The 16,039-nt window shown below is 53.6% G+C and overlaps 4 protein-coding genes across 15 annotated transcripts in view; 2 read left to right on the plus strand and 2 right to left on the minus strand.

Moving 5' to 3' along the window:
- Nucleotides 1-497: 497 nt before the first annotated feature.
- On the minus strand, nt 498-11,029 carry MUTYH (mutY DNA glycosylase). 9 transcript variants are annotated; one of them, XM_060089705.1, is made up of 17 exons: nt 10,595-11,028; nt 7,465-7,591; nt 6,770-6,921; nt 6,639-6,678; nt 6,454-6,527; nt 6,280-6,321; nt 6,127-6,198; nt 5,936-6,049; nt 5,753-5,850; nt 5,526-5,670; nt 5,378-5,441; nt 5,011-5,202; nt 4,770-4,906; nt 4,464-4,684; nt 4,314-4,355; nt 3,908-3,969; nt 3,086-3,272 (listed from the first exon to the last, which is right to left on the minus strand). In XM_060089705.1, exons 1-17 carry the CDS (start codon nt 10,871-10,873, stop codon nt 3,199-3,201), a joined length of 1,935 nt encoding a protein of 644 aa, XP_059945688.1. In that variant the 5' UTR covers nt 10,874-11,028; the 3' UTR covers nt 3,086-3,198. The 9 variants fall into 9 exon arrangements, with proteins under 9 accessions (XP_059945690.1, XP_059945694.1, XP_059945688.1 ...); XM_060089710.1 differs by having other exon boundaries at nt 3,186-3,272; nt 4,532-4,684; nt 10,595-11,026; XM_060089707.1 differs by lacking the exons at nt 3,086-3,272; nt 3,908-3,969 and adding an exon at nt 498-2,494 and having other exon boundaries at nt 10,595-11,029.
- HPDL (4-hydroxyphenylpyruvate dioxygenase like) lies at nt 914-2,665 on the plus strand. The gene has a single exon (XM_060089718.1). It carries the CDS (start codon nt 1,156-1,158, stop codon nt 2,269-2,271), a length of 1,116 nt encoding a protein of 371 aa, XP_059945701.1. The 5' UTR covers nt 914-1,155; the 3' UTR covers nt 2,272-2,665.
- On the plus strand, nt 10,752-14,363 carry TOE1 (target of EGR1, exonuclease). Its single transcript, XM_060089717.1, has 8 exons — nt 10,752-10,923; nt 11,655-11,797; nt 11,883-11,923; nt 12,068-12,164; nt 12,293-12,451; nt 12,721-12,980; nt 13,182-13,341; nt 13,421-14,363. The coding sequence occupies exons 1-8, from the start codon at nt 10,872-10,874 to the stop codon at nt 14,039-14,041; spliced, it is 1,533 nt and encodes a 510-aa protein (XP_059945700.1). The 5' UTR covers nt 10,752-10,871; the 3' UTR covers nt 14,042-14,363.
- Nucleotides 14,261-16,039, minus strand: part of TESK2 (testis associated actin remodelling kinase 2) — a 134,171-nt gene continuing 132,392 nt past the window's right edge. For all 4 annotated transcript variants that reach the window (XM_060089714.1, XM_060089713.1, XM_060089715.1 and 1 more), the window contains one exon: nt 14,261-15,918. In XM_060089714.1, coding sequence (XP_059945697.1) covers nt 15,197-15,918 — 722 coding nt within the window. In that variant the 3' untranslated portion in view covers nt 14,261-15,196. The remainder of the gene's footprint in view (nt 15,919-16,039) is intronic.

A 16,039-nucleotide genomic window follows, 5' to 3' on the forward strand; every position in this document is an offset into this window, starting at 1 on the left:
GCTTATGCCATTTGCCCTTCTTGGAATGCCCTTCCAAACCCTTCAAGAGCTACCAAGTGAAGTTCCAGAAGACTCCTAATTTCCTCAATCCAGTGATCTCACACAGTTCTCAGTGGCAAGGCCAGAAATGCCCCCAGAAAGCTCCTCTGGCCTAATACCCAATCAGGAAGCTGGAAAGAGCAAAGAGAACTTATTCTAGTCCTAATAGAGTCAGGAGGGTGAGAAAGGATGCCCGTGCAGCTGTTCCTTTCAGATCCTGAGCCACTGTTTTTTTCTCCAAATCTTGTTTGGGACAAGGGGGTAAAAAATGTTAAGGGAGAAGTGGGGTTGAAAAGGTGCAGCTGAAAGATTTCCCCAAAGAGAGATGCATTTAGGAGCTATATAAATGGTCTATCTTCCTATAACATAAATTTCTCTGGATCATTTTGGGGAAAGAGTGAAAATCTGTAATTTAAAGCATTTTATTCTATTTTAAATTTTAAAGGAACATCAGGCAATTAAAAGCAAAATTCTCCAAAAATTTTAAGCTAAAACATGAAATTGCTAAGAAATTCCGTGCTTGTAGAGGGAAAATTCGGACTCTTCCCCCAACTAGGGCTGATTCCCTTTGCTCTGAGGTTGGGGCATGAGTGGGAACCCAGTGCCTGGCACCTAGTGAAGGCAGCTATTGTGATCTCCAGGGTCCGGGGATGGGAGGCTCAGTGCCCAAAGGTGTGTGGCCCAGCCAGAGGCCGTGGGAAGGTCAGTGCCCAAAGGTGTGTGGCCCAGCCAGAGGCCATAGGAAGGGTCAGTCCCGTGTCCCCTGTGTACTCTCGGCCACACAGGCTGAGCGAGAGGGTGGAGAGTGGCAGTCACTGGCTCCGCCCCCCTCTCTCGCCCCACCCCTGCACTGGCTCCGCGTGGTTCTCTAGAGCCGCAGCTCAGACTCAGTGGTCTCCAGGCAGCTCCAGTTTGGCGTGGTTCGGCAGAGGGAACCGCAAGCCCCCAAGTGGTCCGTCTGTGGCTCCTCCCCGAAAAAGATCGAGGAACGGGGTCTGCCGGCAAAATTGGACTCCACCGGCTTCTGACGACAAGCCAGGGACTGAGAGTCTCCGAGTCCCGGACAAGTGATTGTCCCCAGGGGAAGGACAGGCCGGGGTCGCCATCCAGACCGCCATGGCCGCGCCCGCCCGCCGTCTGTGCCATATCGCCTTCCACGTGCCCGCGGGGCTGCCCCTCGCCCGGGATCTGCAGCGCCTCTTCGGCTTCCAGCCACTGGCGGTGCGGGAAGCAGACGGCTGGCGGCAGCTGGCTCTGCGGAGCGGCGACGCGGTCTTTTTGGTGAACGAGGGCGCGGGGCCCGCAGAGCCACTGTACGGCCTGGACCCGCATCATGCGGTGCCCAGTGCCACGAACCTGTGCTTCGACGTGGCCGACGCGGGCGCCGCTGCCCGGGCGCTGGCGGCGCTCGGCTGCAGCGTGCCGGTGCCCCCTGTCAGCATGCAGGATGAGCAGGGCGCCGCCACCTACGCCGTGATAAGCTCGCCGGCCGGCAACCTCAGCCTGACGCTGCTGGACCGCACTGGCTTCTGTGGGCCCTTCCTGCCCGGCTTTAGGCCTGTGCCCTCCGCACCTGGCCCGGGCTGGGTCAGCCACGTGGACCACCTGACCTTGGCCTGCACCCCCAGCAGCTCCCCAAAACTGATGCGCTGGTTCCACGACTGTCTAGGCTTTCACCACCTGCCGCTGAGCCCAGGTGAGGATCCGGAGCTGGGCCTGGAGGTGGCAGCAGAGTCCGGGTGCGGGGGGCTGAGGCTCACCGCCCTGCGGGCCCCTACGGGTAGTGCTGTCCCTACCCTCGTGCTGGCCGAGTCCCTGCTGGGGGTCACCAGCAGACAGGACCAGGTGGAGCAGTTCCTGGCCCGGAACGGGGGACCTGGACTGCAGCACGTGGGGCTATACACACCAAATATCATGGAAGCCACTGAGGGGGTGGCAGGGGCCGGGGGTCAGCTCCTGACTCCTCCTGAGGCCTACTACCAGCAGCCAGGCAAGGAGAAGCAGATCCTGGCTGCAGGGTATGAGCCTAGCCTGCTGGCCCGACAGGGGGTCTTGCTAGATGGTGACAGAGGCAAGTTTCTGCTTCAGGTCTTCACCAAGTCCCTCTTTGCAGAGGACACTTTCTTCCTGGAGCTGATTCAGAGGCAGGGGGCCACTGGATTTGGCCAGGGCAACATTCGGGCCCTGTGGCAGTCCGTGCAGGAGCAAGCTGCCAGGGTCCAGGAAGCCTGAGAAGGGCTGAAGCTGGGTGTAGCCGCCTGTCCTGGAGCACTGGGGAGTCCAGCACAGGGCCTGCTGGAACTGAGAGACACCCACAGAGGCCTGGAGTGAAAGGTTTTGTCTTTAGGGGCCGGTTGTGGCCTCCATCTCATCGTGCCAGAAGTTGAATCTCACAGGGGTCCAAAGAGATGGGATTTTTTTTTTAACTGTGAAACATTTCTCATATTGTCTATATCTAACATATATGCAAAATGTAAAGAATAAAGGAATTACACAATTAGGAAATAGAACATAACCAGTATTTTTGAACCCTCCCCGTGTCCTTCTCTGACCCTATTTCTCTCCACCACACCCCCAATATTATGATTAAAAACCCTCTGCTTTTCTGTATTGTTTCACTGCATATGTAATGTATCCCTAAATAAATGATTTATTATTTGAGGTAGGAGTCTAAGACAAAACAAATCCTCCTCTGTGATTCCCCTCTCCCTAGGGACCAGCCACTGAGGTGGGAGGGGCTGAGTCAGAGCTGAGCTCAACCACCTGCTCTAGGGTGATAACACAACTCCAATCAGAGCTGACCAGAGACATGGACTGAGAGCGCTGGATGTCAGCCACTGGCAGGGGCTCCCTGCAGCTGCCTTCTTCTCTTCTGGGGTTGGAGGAGGACAGATCACTCAGGACAGAACACTCCCCTCCTCCATCTGCCCAGGGCTGGCTAGGAGCTCAGCAGTGCAAGTCGGGACCAAGCAGGACTTTACCACTTTCTGGGTCCCTCAGAGGTGAGGAGTGAGGGGGCTAAGGAGGAGGTGGAAAGTCTCCAGAATGACTACAAAAATCAGCACTTTATTAAACAGGATTCTCAGGGGGTGGGGGCTTCCAGAGGCATTGCACTGTTGAGGCTGGGTGCATCAGCAGGGGATGTGGGGCCGAAAGAAACTATCCAGGACTTGCTGGCCTGAGCTGGGCTTTTTCCATCCGGACAGGGTGGACACCTGGGATCTTTTGGAACCCTGTGCAGAAGCCGAAGGAAGGAGGTACTGAGGGGGCAACAGAGAATCTTCTCCTTCCACCCCTCCCCGCACATGACTGATCTAGCTCAGATTCTAGCCTTATATGGTAAAGCTTCCATCCTGTTACCAGTATCTAACTCTTCGATCAACTCTCTAAAAGGCAGCCTGAGGACTTCCCTGGTGGCACAGTGGTTAAGAATCCGCCTGCCAATGCTGGGGACATGGGTTCGAGCCCTGGTCCGGGAAGATCCCACATGCCGCGGAGCAACTAAGCCCGTGCGCCACAACTACTGAGCCTGCACTCTAGAGCCCACGAGCCACAACTACTGAAGCCCACGCACCTAGAGCCCTAGAGCCCGCGCACCGCAACAGAGTAACCCCCACTTGCCGCAACTAGAGAAAGCCCACACGCAGCAACGAAGACACAACGCAGCCAAAAATAATTAATTAATTAATTTAAAAAGGCAGCCTGAGGCAGTCTTCCTAAGATGCAAAGATGACTCCTCTCTCTACCTAAAATGCTTCAGTGGCCTGGCTTTCACGTCCCTGACTGGCCTGGGCAGGCCCTGCTCACCGCTCCAACTAAACCAAATGCTCACAGCTCCTTGAGCGCTGCAGACTGTACTGTACCCCACCTTTGCTCACACTGCTCTTGGGCCTGGGAAGAACGTCTTTACAGCTGATTCCCCTTCCAAACCTGGAGAAAATAATTCATTTCCAGGACCCAGGTTACCAGCCACTCCTTCCAAGCAGCCATTCCTGATTCTTGCCTCCTAGATAAAAATGATAGCTCCCAACTTCATAGCCCACAAAATCTTGTACAAACATTTCACACACCTGTGACACTACTGTCTCCATCATTTGCTCTTGTCCCCTCTCTACCCTGGACCCAGACTGTAAAGTCTGGTCAAGAACGATTTCTCTCGCCCCAGTGAAGTCCGTCATGGAGACTGTTCACCCAAACGTGCATCATCTACCTCACTGAAAACCTGTGGATTTGGTGCTGGAGAGAGATGACTGGGTGAGGGCCAAGACACTCACCTTGCAGGTCCCTGGCTGTTGGCCCTCGTACACACGGAACACCTAGACAAGAAGAGAGGAGGAAAGTGCAGGGCTGGCATCTGACCCCAAAGAGCCTTCAACTTCATACCCCAGCACCTTTGTTTAAAATATGCTTTTTTGTTTGCTTACGTAGTAACAGGTTCACTTAGAACATGTAGGAAACACAAAAAGTACAACGAAGACAACAAAGGTAGTGCCTTTTTCATGGCGGTGGAGACAGCAGCGGTGTGAAACTCCTCCCGGGTCAGCCAGCGAGCTCCAGGTGGTACGATGGTCACCTGGGTCTGTTCTTCCAGGGCCAGACCGTATACTTGATATGTCAGCTTGATGTGAGAGAAGGTGTGGACCACCTGGGGGGAGCGCCAAGAAGCTGAAACAGACCTGTGGATGTGGCCACAGAAGCCATCATTCCTGGCCCCTCCTCTGCTCACTCACCTGTCCCAGGTGCCGAAGGCGGGTGGCCGGGAGGGGCCCAACCCAACTCTGCAGTTCCCGCAGCAGGGCCTTGCGCTGGTGCTGCCCTGAGGGCTCTGCGGTCACAGATGGGAACTCCCACAGTCCTGCCAGCAGACCTGAGAGGGAGGGCAGCCAGGTATCGGTTAGGCCTTAGCTACTGATGCCTCTATTTCTTCCTTGTTGCTCATGCCACCTCCCTGCACTCCCAGGATCAAGGTACCTGAGTTGGGCCTCTGCACCAGCAGAATTTGGGCACCACCAAGGGCCCTGGGCTGCTCCAGGACACAGGTGGCCGAGCACTCCTCCCTGGGGGGCCTGCGGCTGACCTTTCTGGGAAAGTTGGCCACTCCCAGGGTCTGGTCCCAGGGCTCTGTGGGAGGCGCACACAGCTGGCACTGTCCAGTGCTGGGAGCTGGGAACAGAGATCCAAGAGCCCCACTCAGGCCAGGTGGGCTTAGGTGCCAAGCCCAGAGAGCAGGCCTTGGCCCAGCTCTGTAGAATCTTACTCAGACTGTAGAATGAACTGGAATGAGGCGGCCACAGGCAGCTCCTCGACAGTGCAGGGAAGGGCTAGGGCTGGCACTCACCACACTCCTCCACGTCACGACTGCCTGGCGGGCTCCGTGAGGCTGAGAGCTGCTCCCGCTCCACCTGAGAGGCAGAGACAGGGCAGGATGTCACGGGGCAGGGGTCACTCCCTAGGACCCCTGATTGCCCCTTCCCCAGATGGCTCACCCTCTGGCGTGCCCGGCACAGGCTCTGCACAGGGCACTGGCTGCAGAGCGGGCGCTGCGGGGTGCACACTGTGGCCCCCAGCTCCATGGCTGCTTGATTAAAGTCCCCTGGCCGGGCTGGCTCCACCAGCTGCTGGGCTAGGCTCCTACAAGAAGGGAACGTTGCTGTGAGCCAAAGATCCTTTGGAGACAACTCTCCCAATCTCCCCCATTGCTCCAATATCCTACCAGAGCTGCTGGGAAACAAGGGTGCTGCGGGGATCAGCACCAATGGCTCGGACACGGCATAGCACCCGTACTACATTCCCATCCACCACACCGGTTGCCTGGCACAAAGAAGTCCAGGAGTCAGCCTGGTCTGGGAGGAAGGAAGGTGGGCACGCACAATATGGGGGTGGGCTATGGGCTCACCTGGCCAAAGGCAATGGAAGCAATGGCTCTGGCTGTGTACCGCCCCACACCAGGCAGGAGACACTGCAGGGTCTCTGCTGTACGTGGCATGTGGCCCCCTAGCTCCTCTACCACCTGATTGGGATGGTAAGGCTTAAGGTTATAAGATACCTGAGGCCCTGGGGCTCCCACGCCCCCCGCCACCCTCTTACCTTCCGGGCTCCTTCCTGTAGCCGCCGGCCTCGAGAGTAATAGCCCAGGCCAGCCCAGAGCTGGTTTACCTCCTGTGGGTGGGGTCAGAGGTCAGAGGGATCAGAGGTCGGTCCTCAGTAGTCCCCATTCCCCGACCCTAGGGTGGCTCTCACCTCCAGGGAAGCACTGGCCAGGTCCTGCAGCGTTGGCCACTTCTACAGCCCGAAGGCAGGCAAAAAGAAATGAGGCCAAAGGTGAAGGAGGTGGAAGAAGTCTTCTTTATTCCCACCCCAAAGGAGTCATCTGGGGTCTGGACCATGGCCCTCCCCTTCATTCCCTGAAGTCACCTGCATCCATCGGGTATAATAGTCGATCACCGTGGCAACCTGGGTCTGCTGCAGCATGACCTCTGAGACCCACACTGGGGAAGAGGGGTTGGTATGAGGACACTGCTAACCAGCCCTGCTCCTAGCCCACAGACCCAGACCTGAGAGCGTCCAGGCAAAGCAGCCCTGCTCTCAGATGTACTCACCAGCGTATGCCCGCCTGTCCAGGTCCACCTCACCCTCCACCTGCCAATGAAATCCCAGATGGGCAGTTAGTGTGGAGGGGGCTGGGCAGCAGCCTCCCCCACTCCACCGTCCCCGTCCCTCACCCACCTACCTGCCTTCTCCAGGGTAGGTCCCGCTTCTCTCGGTCATACCAGCTCAGCAGGCTCTTCCGAAAGACTGTGACCTCAGCTGTGTCTCTGAATAGATGGTATGGGGAGACAGCGGCCTGCAATCTCACCTCCTCCTGCTGCCTGGCCAGGCCTGCTGGAGCCTCAGAAAACTCAGGGATCGTCCTTGCACAGGCTGTGCACCAGCAATCTGGGGCACTGTGGCCTGGTTTCAGTCTGTTCCACTTAAAGCTTCCCCCACCCCCAAGCCCTTGCTTGAGCTTGGGACCTGGAGTCTCTAGCCCTGGGTAGCCTTAGCCAAGTTTCTGGCCTTCATTTCCCAGGGTGATACCCCTGGCTCCTTTGTCTCTGGGTCATAATGAAAATCCAAGTTTCAGCCAAGCATAATATATACCTGTGCAGGGCCTTCCCATTTACAAAACACTGACAGGCTGATAAACTCATTTGTTCCCTGGAGAGCCAAGTGAGGAAGGAAATGCACAGACTACTACGCCATGTCACTGGTAAGAAAGCAGCTATTCAGAGCAATTATCCCAAAGCCACAGAGGAAAGTCAGAATTAGAACCTTAATTAGTTCTTTAATGCCTTGATACATACCATGCTCCCTTCCCAGCCTGAATCTGCCCCCTTTCATGGCCAATTAAACCAGCCCCTGAGTCTCTAAGACCAAGCTCCTCACCGTCAGGTGCAGACGGCTTGGCCTGCCTGCTGCTGAGGGCACGTTTCTCCCTTCCCTCCTGGCTGGATGCCTGCTTCCTGCAACGACTTCGACTTCCCACAGCTGCTCGTGGCTTCCTCATGATTGACTAGAATGGAAAGGCCCAGCCAAAGTAGTCAGTCACCATGAGGCTGAATCTTAGGGCCCCGAAGAGGGTAAAGCTACCTCCCTCCCCACACCATTCATAAAAAGTGTCTAGCTTTTCTCCAAGCACTCCCCAGATGCTCATGGGTTTGCTCTTGGCTGGCTGTGGCACTGAGGTATGACCAGTAGGGCTGAGGTTCTGCAAGTGGCCTCAGAGGGACCAGCGTTAGTATAGTCTTGGAGACATAAACAAAATAAGAGGCCAGGGCTGGGCTGAGTCAAGGACCAAAGCCTCCTGTGCGGGAGCACCTGTGTATCCCTGGGAGTACAGGTGTAGGTAGGAGGTTTATCTGCTTAGAGATGTAGCACATTTACACTGAAACAGCCTTTAGTAATCATCTAGTCCAAACCCTCATTCTATGGAAAGGAGAAACTTCTGTGATTATGATTTAAAACATAAAACGCAAAGGGGGGAAAAAAAAAAAGGGAGAAACCAAGGATCAGAGAGGGGAAAGATTTGCCTGAGAGAAGATGGCAAACTGGGGGGGGGCGGGGAGGCGGGGCGGGCACTGAGATGAGCTATTTTTATTCCTAATCTCCTGATTTAGTAGATCATAGCCGCCTATCCATTAGTAATGAATGAGAAAACACATCTGGTTGATCTTCACTCTTTCCTTACTGTTCTGGCTGCCTTTAATCTAATACCTAAAAGTAGCTAACAGTTAGTGAGTGTTATATGTCAGACCCTATGCTAAGTGCTTTACCAGATTTCTCAATCTCCTGACAACTCCATGAGCTATGTTCTAGGATTACCTCCATTTATAAGGAAACAGGCTTGTGATTAAGCAACTTTTCGATTCAAACTCCGAAGGTCTGCCTGCAGAGCTTGCACCTGGCTATACTGCAGTCCCTGCTGAGCCTCTGGTTCAAACTCTCTCCTCAAACTTTTTAATTCACACTTCATTTTCATCAAAAGAGATTGCTTCCTCCTTCTGAGAAAAGAATGAATGAATGTACAAACATACCTCCATCTGCACTTTCCTTGTCCTTTATCCCATTATATGGAGGAATGTTCCCTCCTCCTCCAACCCCTTCCACAAGACCCACCCCCTCCACTTCCTAGCCAAACTTCCTTAACCAAACTCGCTGACTTCCATCATTCATTCTACAATCCGTTCTCTAAAGACTAAAGCAATCTTTTAAGACATGATCATGTCACTTTTTTACTTAAAACCTTCAATAGCTCCCCATTAACTCATTAAACAAATATTTATGGAGCAGTTTTAGGTCCTTGGAATACTTCAGTAAATAAAACATCGAAGGTTCCTGGAGCTTATACTATTATTTTTTAATTTTATTATTTGAAGTCTATAGATGGTTTATTTTATTTTTTGGCCACACTGTGTGGCATGCAGAATCTTAGGTCCCCGACCGGGGATTGAACCCATGTCCCCTGCATTGGGAGCATGGAGTCTTAACCACTGGATCACCAGGGAAGTCCCAGAGCTTATGCTCTAATGGGAAATAAATAATGCATACAATCAGTAAATTATATAGGATGTTAGGTGATAAACACTCGCATAAAGAGGAAAAGTAGAGCAGTGAAGGGGATGAGTGGGTAGGGGTGTGGGAGTGCTGCAATTTTAAAGAAGGTGGTCAAGGTGGGCCTTATTAAAGTGATATTTGACCAATGACTTAAAGCAGTTGAAGGAGTTAGCCATGTGAATGGATACCTGTGGGAAAGGAATCTTAAGAAGCTAGTGCAAAGGCCCTAAGGAGGTTGCCAGGTGTTTGTAGAACAACGAGGAAGCGAGCATGGTTAGAATGGAATGAGGAAGGGGTGAGGAGTTGATGAGGTCAGAGAAGTAAAGAAAGTGGAGAGCCTAGGACTACAAAGTACCTTGTAGGCCACTGGGGAGGGCTTTGGCTGTCACACCCATTGCTCTTAGAAGCCAATCCTCTTAATAAGAGCTTTGTAGGCTCCAACAAGCCCCAGCCCCCTCGCTCACTACGCAACAGCCATGCTGTCCTGAAATAGTTGGTTCAAAATCCCCAAGTGTCTGTCCTCCTTGAGGCCTCACCCAATCCATTTCCTCTGCTTGGAGAGCTCGTCTATGTTTTACCTAACAGTTACTCATTTTTCAGGTCTTGACTTAAATGTCCAAATCAGATCCCCCCCATTCTTACCCTCTTGTGTACTTCCCCACTGTTGCTCTTATACCAATTTTAATTCCATATTTATTTGTGATTCTTTGATCAGTGTCTGCTTCCCCCACTTAACTGTAAAACTCCATGAAAGCAAGGACTGGCTATCTTTTGTTGGCTGTTGTGTCACAGAGCCGAGCACGGTGCCAGGCAAATTGTATATAATACTTGTTAAACTAATTTGGGATGGGGTATAGTAAAAGGAGGTTCCCCTTTTTCCAGAATGGGAAAAATCCAAACAATTCAGAATAATGAAAAGACTCGAGAGAAAGGTTGAAGATGGACTGGAAACAGCAAATAATCAAAGAGATAAAGGGTTGAGAGTCCTTGGTGGGAAGCAGAGCCCTTGGGGAAGGGCTAGTCTACGGTAGGGACAACACTCACGGTAGCAGGAATCATGTCCCAAACCCCTCAAGGTCAACTATATCTCCTGATTACTTACAATCTGTCCCTGCCGGAGGTTTAATTCAAATCCTTATTATCACGCGCACGGATTGTTTAAAAAGTGTTCCTGCTAGCCGGTCGCTCTCAACCTCCGCAGCCTCATCTCCTATCTCCGCCCCGGCTTCTTTCACTTCCTGGAACGCCGTGAGCTCTCCACCCTCCCTGGCAGCTTGCCCCTTCCCAAATATCCTTCTTTCCCCTACACTCCCCGGTCTTTGTATAACTCCTACGCGTGCTTTAAGCTTAGCTCAGGCAGCGCCACATCCTCTGGGGATCCCCACCCCGGGGCCGAATCGATGAAGACAGGGTAACGCGAAGGCCCACGTTCCCATTGCGTTGTACGCAGAGAAAAAATTACCTCCTGCACGATCTCCAGCGCCCAGCTCCCTGACGAACTCCAAGGGGCGTGGCTCCGGCCAATCCGGGCGGTGAACCGGCCCACGCCAGCCAATAGGCTCCTAGCGCGCGCCAGGCTGGCTCCACCGCGCCAGACCCGGGAGGTCTGAACGGAAGTCCGACCAGACGGCGACTCCGGGGGCGAAGCCCCGCCCCGTCCCCACTGCGGGAGCGGAGTGAGGAGACGAAGAGGAAGTCCCGCGGGCGCACTGACTATACAAGCGAGGGACCTTGGTGTCATGGCCGCCGACGGTGACGATGGCGCAGTCTCAGCTCCAGCCGTCTCTGACGGTGAGTGGCTTCCCAGGGGCCGCTTTAAAAGCCTGTGCGCTCCGGGGCAGGGGAGGGTCTCGGGCTCGTAGTTCTAAGAAACCGATCTCAAGGTTCAGAGGACTGGCGCCTTCTTTCTGAACCAGTCACGAGGAGACTACAAGTCCCGGTGAGCACTGCGGTTCCGCCAGCAAAAGCCTGGAGTCTTGGGTGCAGGGCATGTGGGGGCATGTCGGGAGATGTAGTCTGAAGCTCATGGCTCTGTTAAGTTGGGGAGGTTGGGAGTTGTGGTCCACAGGAAGTGGGACGGATTGGCGCGTTATTTATCAGGCTCTGGGGCATACTGGCTACTGCCGCCGCTTGTGGCCATGAACGGTAGTATAGAGCCTTTGGGATATTAAAGGGGCCGAAGTCCTCAAGCCTTGCAAAATATTTCCTGCAGGATGTGAGGAAAAGGAACCTCACAGATCATCTAGTCCTACCTTCCTCTTTTACAGGTTTTGATGCTGAGGGGGAAGAAATTTTCCCAGTCTCACATAAGCCACTGGAAGACCCAGGCTTTCTCTCCCCAAATTCAGGACACTGTTCACTCCAAGGCCTGTGTATAGAGCATATGTGATACGCTTGAGGAGAAAGCTGCCATTTCTTACCTTGAGGGAAACTGCCCCTGCCCCCAACCATGGCCTAGCTTGGTATCTTTTCTCTTCGGCCCTTGCTTGAGCATTAACATCCATCACCCTCCTTATCCCCAGGTGGTGCCAGCCAAAGCACAAAATCTGGAGAGGAGCTAGTAGTCCAGGTTCCCGTGGTGGATGTGCAAAGTGACAACTTCAAGGAGATGTGGCCATCCCTCCTGCTGGCCATAAAGACGGCTAGCTTTGTGGCTGTGGACACGGTGAGATTGGGAGTTGGGAGAGCAGGTGGTTGTGAAAGGGCTGGTACTGTGGACCTAACACAACTCTCCCTTTACTGCCCCATAGGAACTGAGTGGGCTTGGGGACAGGAAGAGTTTGCTGAACCAGTAAGTATAAGCCCTGATCTCTTTAGTCCTAGCCTTGGCAGGAGGGGCAGACCTCAACCCTGTAGTGGAGGTCACAGTCCTGGGTGGTTTGGGTCTTTCATGAAGCTAACTCCCAGCCACAGCCACCCCCAAACCCAACCCAAGGTGCATCGAGGAACGTTACAAGGCCGTGTGTCATGCTGCCAGGACCCGTTCTATCCTCTCCCTGGGCCTCGCCTGCTTCAAGCAGCAGCCAGACAAGGTATGGGCTGATCTCACCTGCATCCCGGGTCTGTGGCTGGGGGGAGGAGGGTTGAGATCCTGGGGAACATCAGCTATGAGGTTTTTTCCTCCCAAGGCTGGATGTAGCAGAATCTCTTCCTCTCCCAGGGTGAACACTCATACCTGGCCCAGGTGTTCAATCTGACCCTGCTGTGCATGGAAGAGTATGTCATAGAACCAAAGTCTGTGCAGTTCCTGGTACAGCATGGCTTCAACTTCAACCGGCAGTACGCCCAGGGTATCCCCTACCACAAGGGCAATGACAAGGTAGGCCTCCAGCCTAGAGACTGCCCTTTCTGTGACTTCATTTCTTACTACTCTAGGCTGGGTGCATGGGGAGGATCTGCTTCTTAGGGAGTATGGGGAATCATTAGTGACAGAGCTGGGGAAACAAGACTGTTACACTGGTGAACAGCATTGAATTAGGTGAAAGCAAGGGAGAGCTTTCCAAGTGAGGGAGCCTGGGGTAAGTGTCCTGCAAGGCTCCCTCCCCAGGGGACTCTGTCCTTCCTGATGACCCCTTTCTTTCCACCCAGGGTGATGAGAGCCAGAGCCAATCAGTGAGGACACTGTTCCTGGAGCTAATCCGGGCCCGCCGGCCCCTGGTACTACACAACGGTCTTATAGACTTGGTGTTCCTGTACCAGAACTTCTATGCACACCTGCCTGAGAGCTTGGGAACCTTTACTGCTGACCTATGTGAAATGTTCCCAGCTGGCATTTATGACACCAAATATGCTGCTGAGTTTCACGCCCGCTTCGTGGCCTCCTACCTAGAATATGCCTTCCGGAAATGGTGAGGAACTGGTTGAGAGAATGGGGTGGGGCCTGGTATAAGCCTGACTATTTCATTCACTTAAGATATTTAGTGAGCACCTGTCATGTGCCAGGCACTGTTTTAGGTGCTGAGGGTTCAGCAGTGAACAAAACAGACAGAAACCTCTACTCTCATGGAGCTTATATGCTAGTGGGCCAATACCCTCTTGCGATGTTACAGTGAACGGGAAAATGGGAAGCAGCGGGCAGCTGGCAGCCCACACCTCACCCTGGAGTTCTGCAGCTATCCTTCTAGCATGAGGGCCCATATTGACTACCGCTGCTGCATGCCCCCTGCAACCTACCGTATTCATTCCACCAGCATCTGTGACAACTTCTCGGTGAGAGCACCTGCCCATTTCCTGGGGGAGGGACGTTTGATGCCTGGAACCCCTCTCTAAGCTTTTTTCCTACCTCTAGGCCTATGGCTGGTGCCCCCTGGGACCACAGTGTCCTCGGTCCCATGATATTGACCTTATCATTGACACTGATGAAGCTGTGGTGGAGGACAAGAGGCGACGGCGACGACGTAGGGAGAAACGGCGGAGGTCTTTGTTGGGCCTGCCTGAGAAACAGACTTCTGGGGAAACTGAGGATGGTCCTCCCACCAAGCAGGTCTGTAGGGTTGGCCTCAAGCCTGAGGAAACTGAGCAGGAGGCGGCTGAGGATGAGACTGGGAACCAACCTGGCTCTGAGCAAGGTCACAAAAATGACTTGGAGATGGAGCAGAGAGCAGCAAGGCCTGACCCAGCTGACATGGCCAGCTCGGAAGCTCCAGAGAGTCAAGTCAATCCTAACCCAGTGCCTGGGGATGGATTGCATCGGGCTGGTTTCGACGCCTTTATGACAGGTTACGTGATGGCCTACGTGGGAGTGGGCCAAGGACCCCAGCCCTGTAACTCTGAACCATGGCTACCTGAATGCCACAACAAGGTATACCTGAGTGGCAAAGCTGTCCCCCTCACAGTGGCTAAGAGCCAGTTCTCCCGTTCTTCCAAAGCCCACAACCAGAAGATGAAGCTGGCTTGGGGCAGCAGCTGACCCAACTTCTACCCAGCACTCAGGACCCAGGAAGAGAAGCTGAGGGTGGAACAGAGGGGTCTGGATCCCTCTAGCCGGTGAGTGTCCTACTCCCAACTACTAGGGGGCGGGGACAGGGTCCTGGCAGAGATACTGCTGCATCACTCCTGGACCTTTGCCTTTACCCCAGAGAATGAGGAACAAGGATACAAGTAAGAAGGCTGACCAGCACCTGTAACACAGACTTTATTCATTTTTAAATCTCAAAGTGTCCTGGGAAAGTTTAAAAAACAAAAATCAACAGAAACAAGATATGAAAATATTTGACCAGCTTCATCTTTGGTTATTTCTTATTGCGGCTCTATAAGGACAGAGTCTTCCCATAGCTCCAGCTGTAGCAGAAAGGGAAGAAATCAGTCCACGTATAAACCATTTAACCAACTGGGTGTATCACGTGTTGACAAATACATAGAGCAGGCCCTAGGGCCTACAAAACCAGCCCTACTCCCAACACAAAGTTGAAAGTTTTATAGGGCAGAACATTAAGACTCCTTCATAAATATGAAAATAGATTAATCAACTGGAAAAGATCTTTGAATAGGTTAGCTGAGAGCCATGACCACCACTCTGCCTTGCCCTCCCCTTGCATAGAAATGTAGTGACGTGGTCTGACCGTGCAGTAAGTGCAAACAGCAATTATTCAAGTGTCTTAAACATTCTGGCAAGAAGCACCCCAGTCTTCAGGTCTGAGAAATAGCCATGCCCTTTATGGTCTCCTGGTCAGCTCCAGGTTCCATCCATTTTAGCTTATATGCCCCAGGAAAGGAAAGGAGACAGACCTGGGATAGGAGAAGAACCTGGGGTAATAGCTGCCTGCCAGTGCACACTAGAACTAGGAGTCCTCTGGTCCCGTCTGGGGAAGTCTGGGTGGGGGCCAGAGCTCCTTGCTGGGTTTCAGAGGCTTGGTATTAGCTGTTTGCCCTAACTAGGAAGGCGTCTCACTGCTGCCTCACCTCATACACAGCCACTGGGCACTGGGAACCCCAAAGCTGAGCCTGGCTTGGCTTAGCCTGCCTGCTCTGTGGGCCCCAGGGAAGAGTCAAGGCTCTGCAGCAAGGGGGCCCTGTGGCTTCAGCTGAAGGTCCATCCCCAAGGTGAGGTGGGGATTAACGCCCCTTACCCATCCTGCTCTCCCTGGGTTTTCAGGCCTATGCCTGAGACAGAAGAGGGGACTGGAGCCAAGTCTCTTGGCCTTTCTTCTACCTCCATCTCCTCAGGGGCACCTGCAAGGCATGGACTGGCCCCCTGAGACCTGGGCCCAAAACCGTTTTCTTCCTGGGGACTGGAGCAGTCCATGGCTTCGTGGGCTGGAGCAGCTGGTAGGGCAGATGCTCGGAATGGTGGGATCTCCCTTACTCTATACTTGTGACTACTGAGGCGTGGTAGGGGCCCATCAGATAGTGATTCTTCTCGGCCCATAAACGGACAAGCCTCTTGATCCAAGAACTCTGGTGAACTAGGCAAAGAACGCCACCGGCGAAGAGGTGGGGCGAGGGGCTCCTGCCAATCAGCCATGGGCATAGTTCCAGGCCCTGGTGCATCCAGGTCAAATACCAGGGAGATGACAGACTTGCTCGGCAGGTCAAAGAACTTGACCTTGCCACCTTTGAGGTCCTGGCGAGCACTGAAAGGGTTGATTTTGGGGGCTCGGGCAGCATCACCTCGTTGTGGCTGGTAGTAGGGATCCAAGACATTCACTGTACGTGGGGGCTTACTGGAGAAGATGTCCGACTGGCTTCGAGACAGCCAGATAGTACGTCTTGGGCGTGGGGACTTGGGAGGGATCTTGTCATCCAGTAAGCTCAGTCGCTTCACCCCAGGTCCTTTCTCCAAGAGTCCTGAAGAATAGTGAGTCAAGTCAGGGTTACTCTCACTAGTCATAAAAAATAGAAGCAGCACTTCATACCACAAAGTGTCACCACTCAGGAAAGCAAAGTAGGTTCTGTTGTCCCCATTGCA

This window comes from Mesoplodon densirostris, chromosome 2 (genome assembly GCF_025265405.1).
Source record: "Mesoplodon densirostris isolate mMesDen1 chromosome 2, mMesDen1 primary haplotype, whole genome shotgun sequence".
NCBI lineage: Eukaryota > Metazoa > Chordata > Mammalia > Artiodactyla > Ziphiidae > Mesoplodon > Mesoplodon densirostris.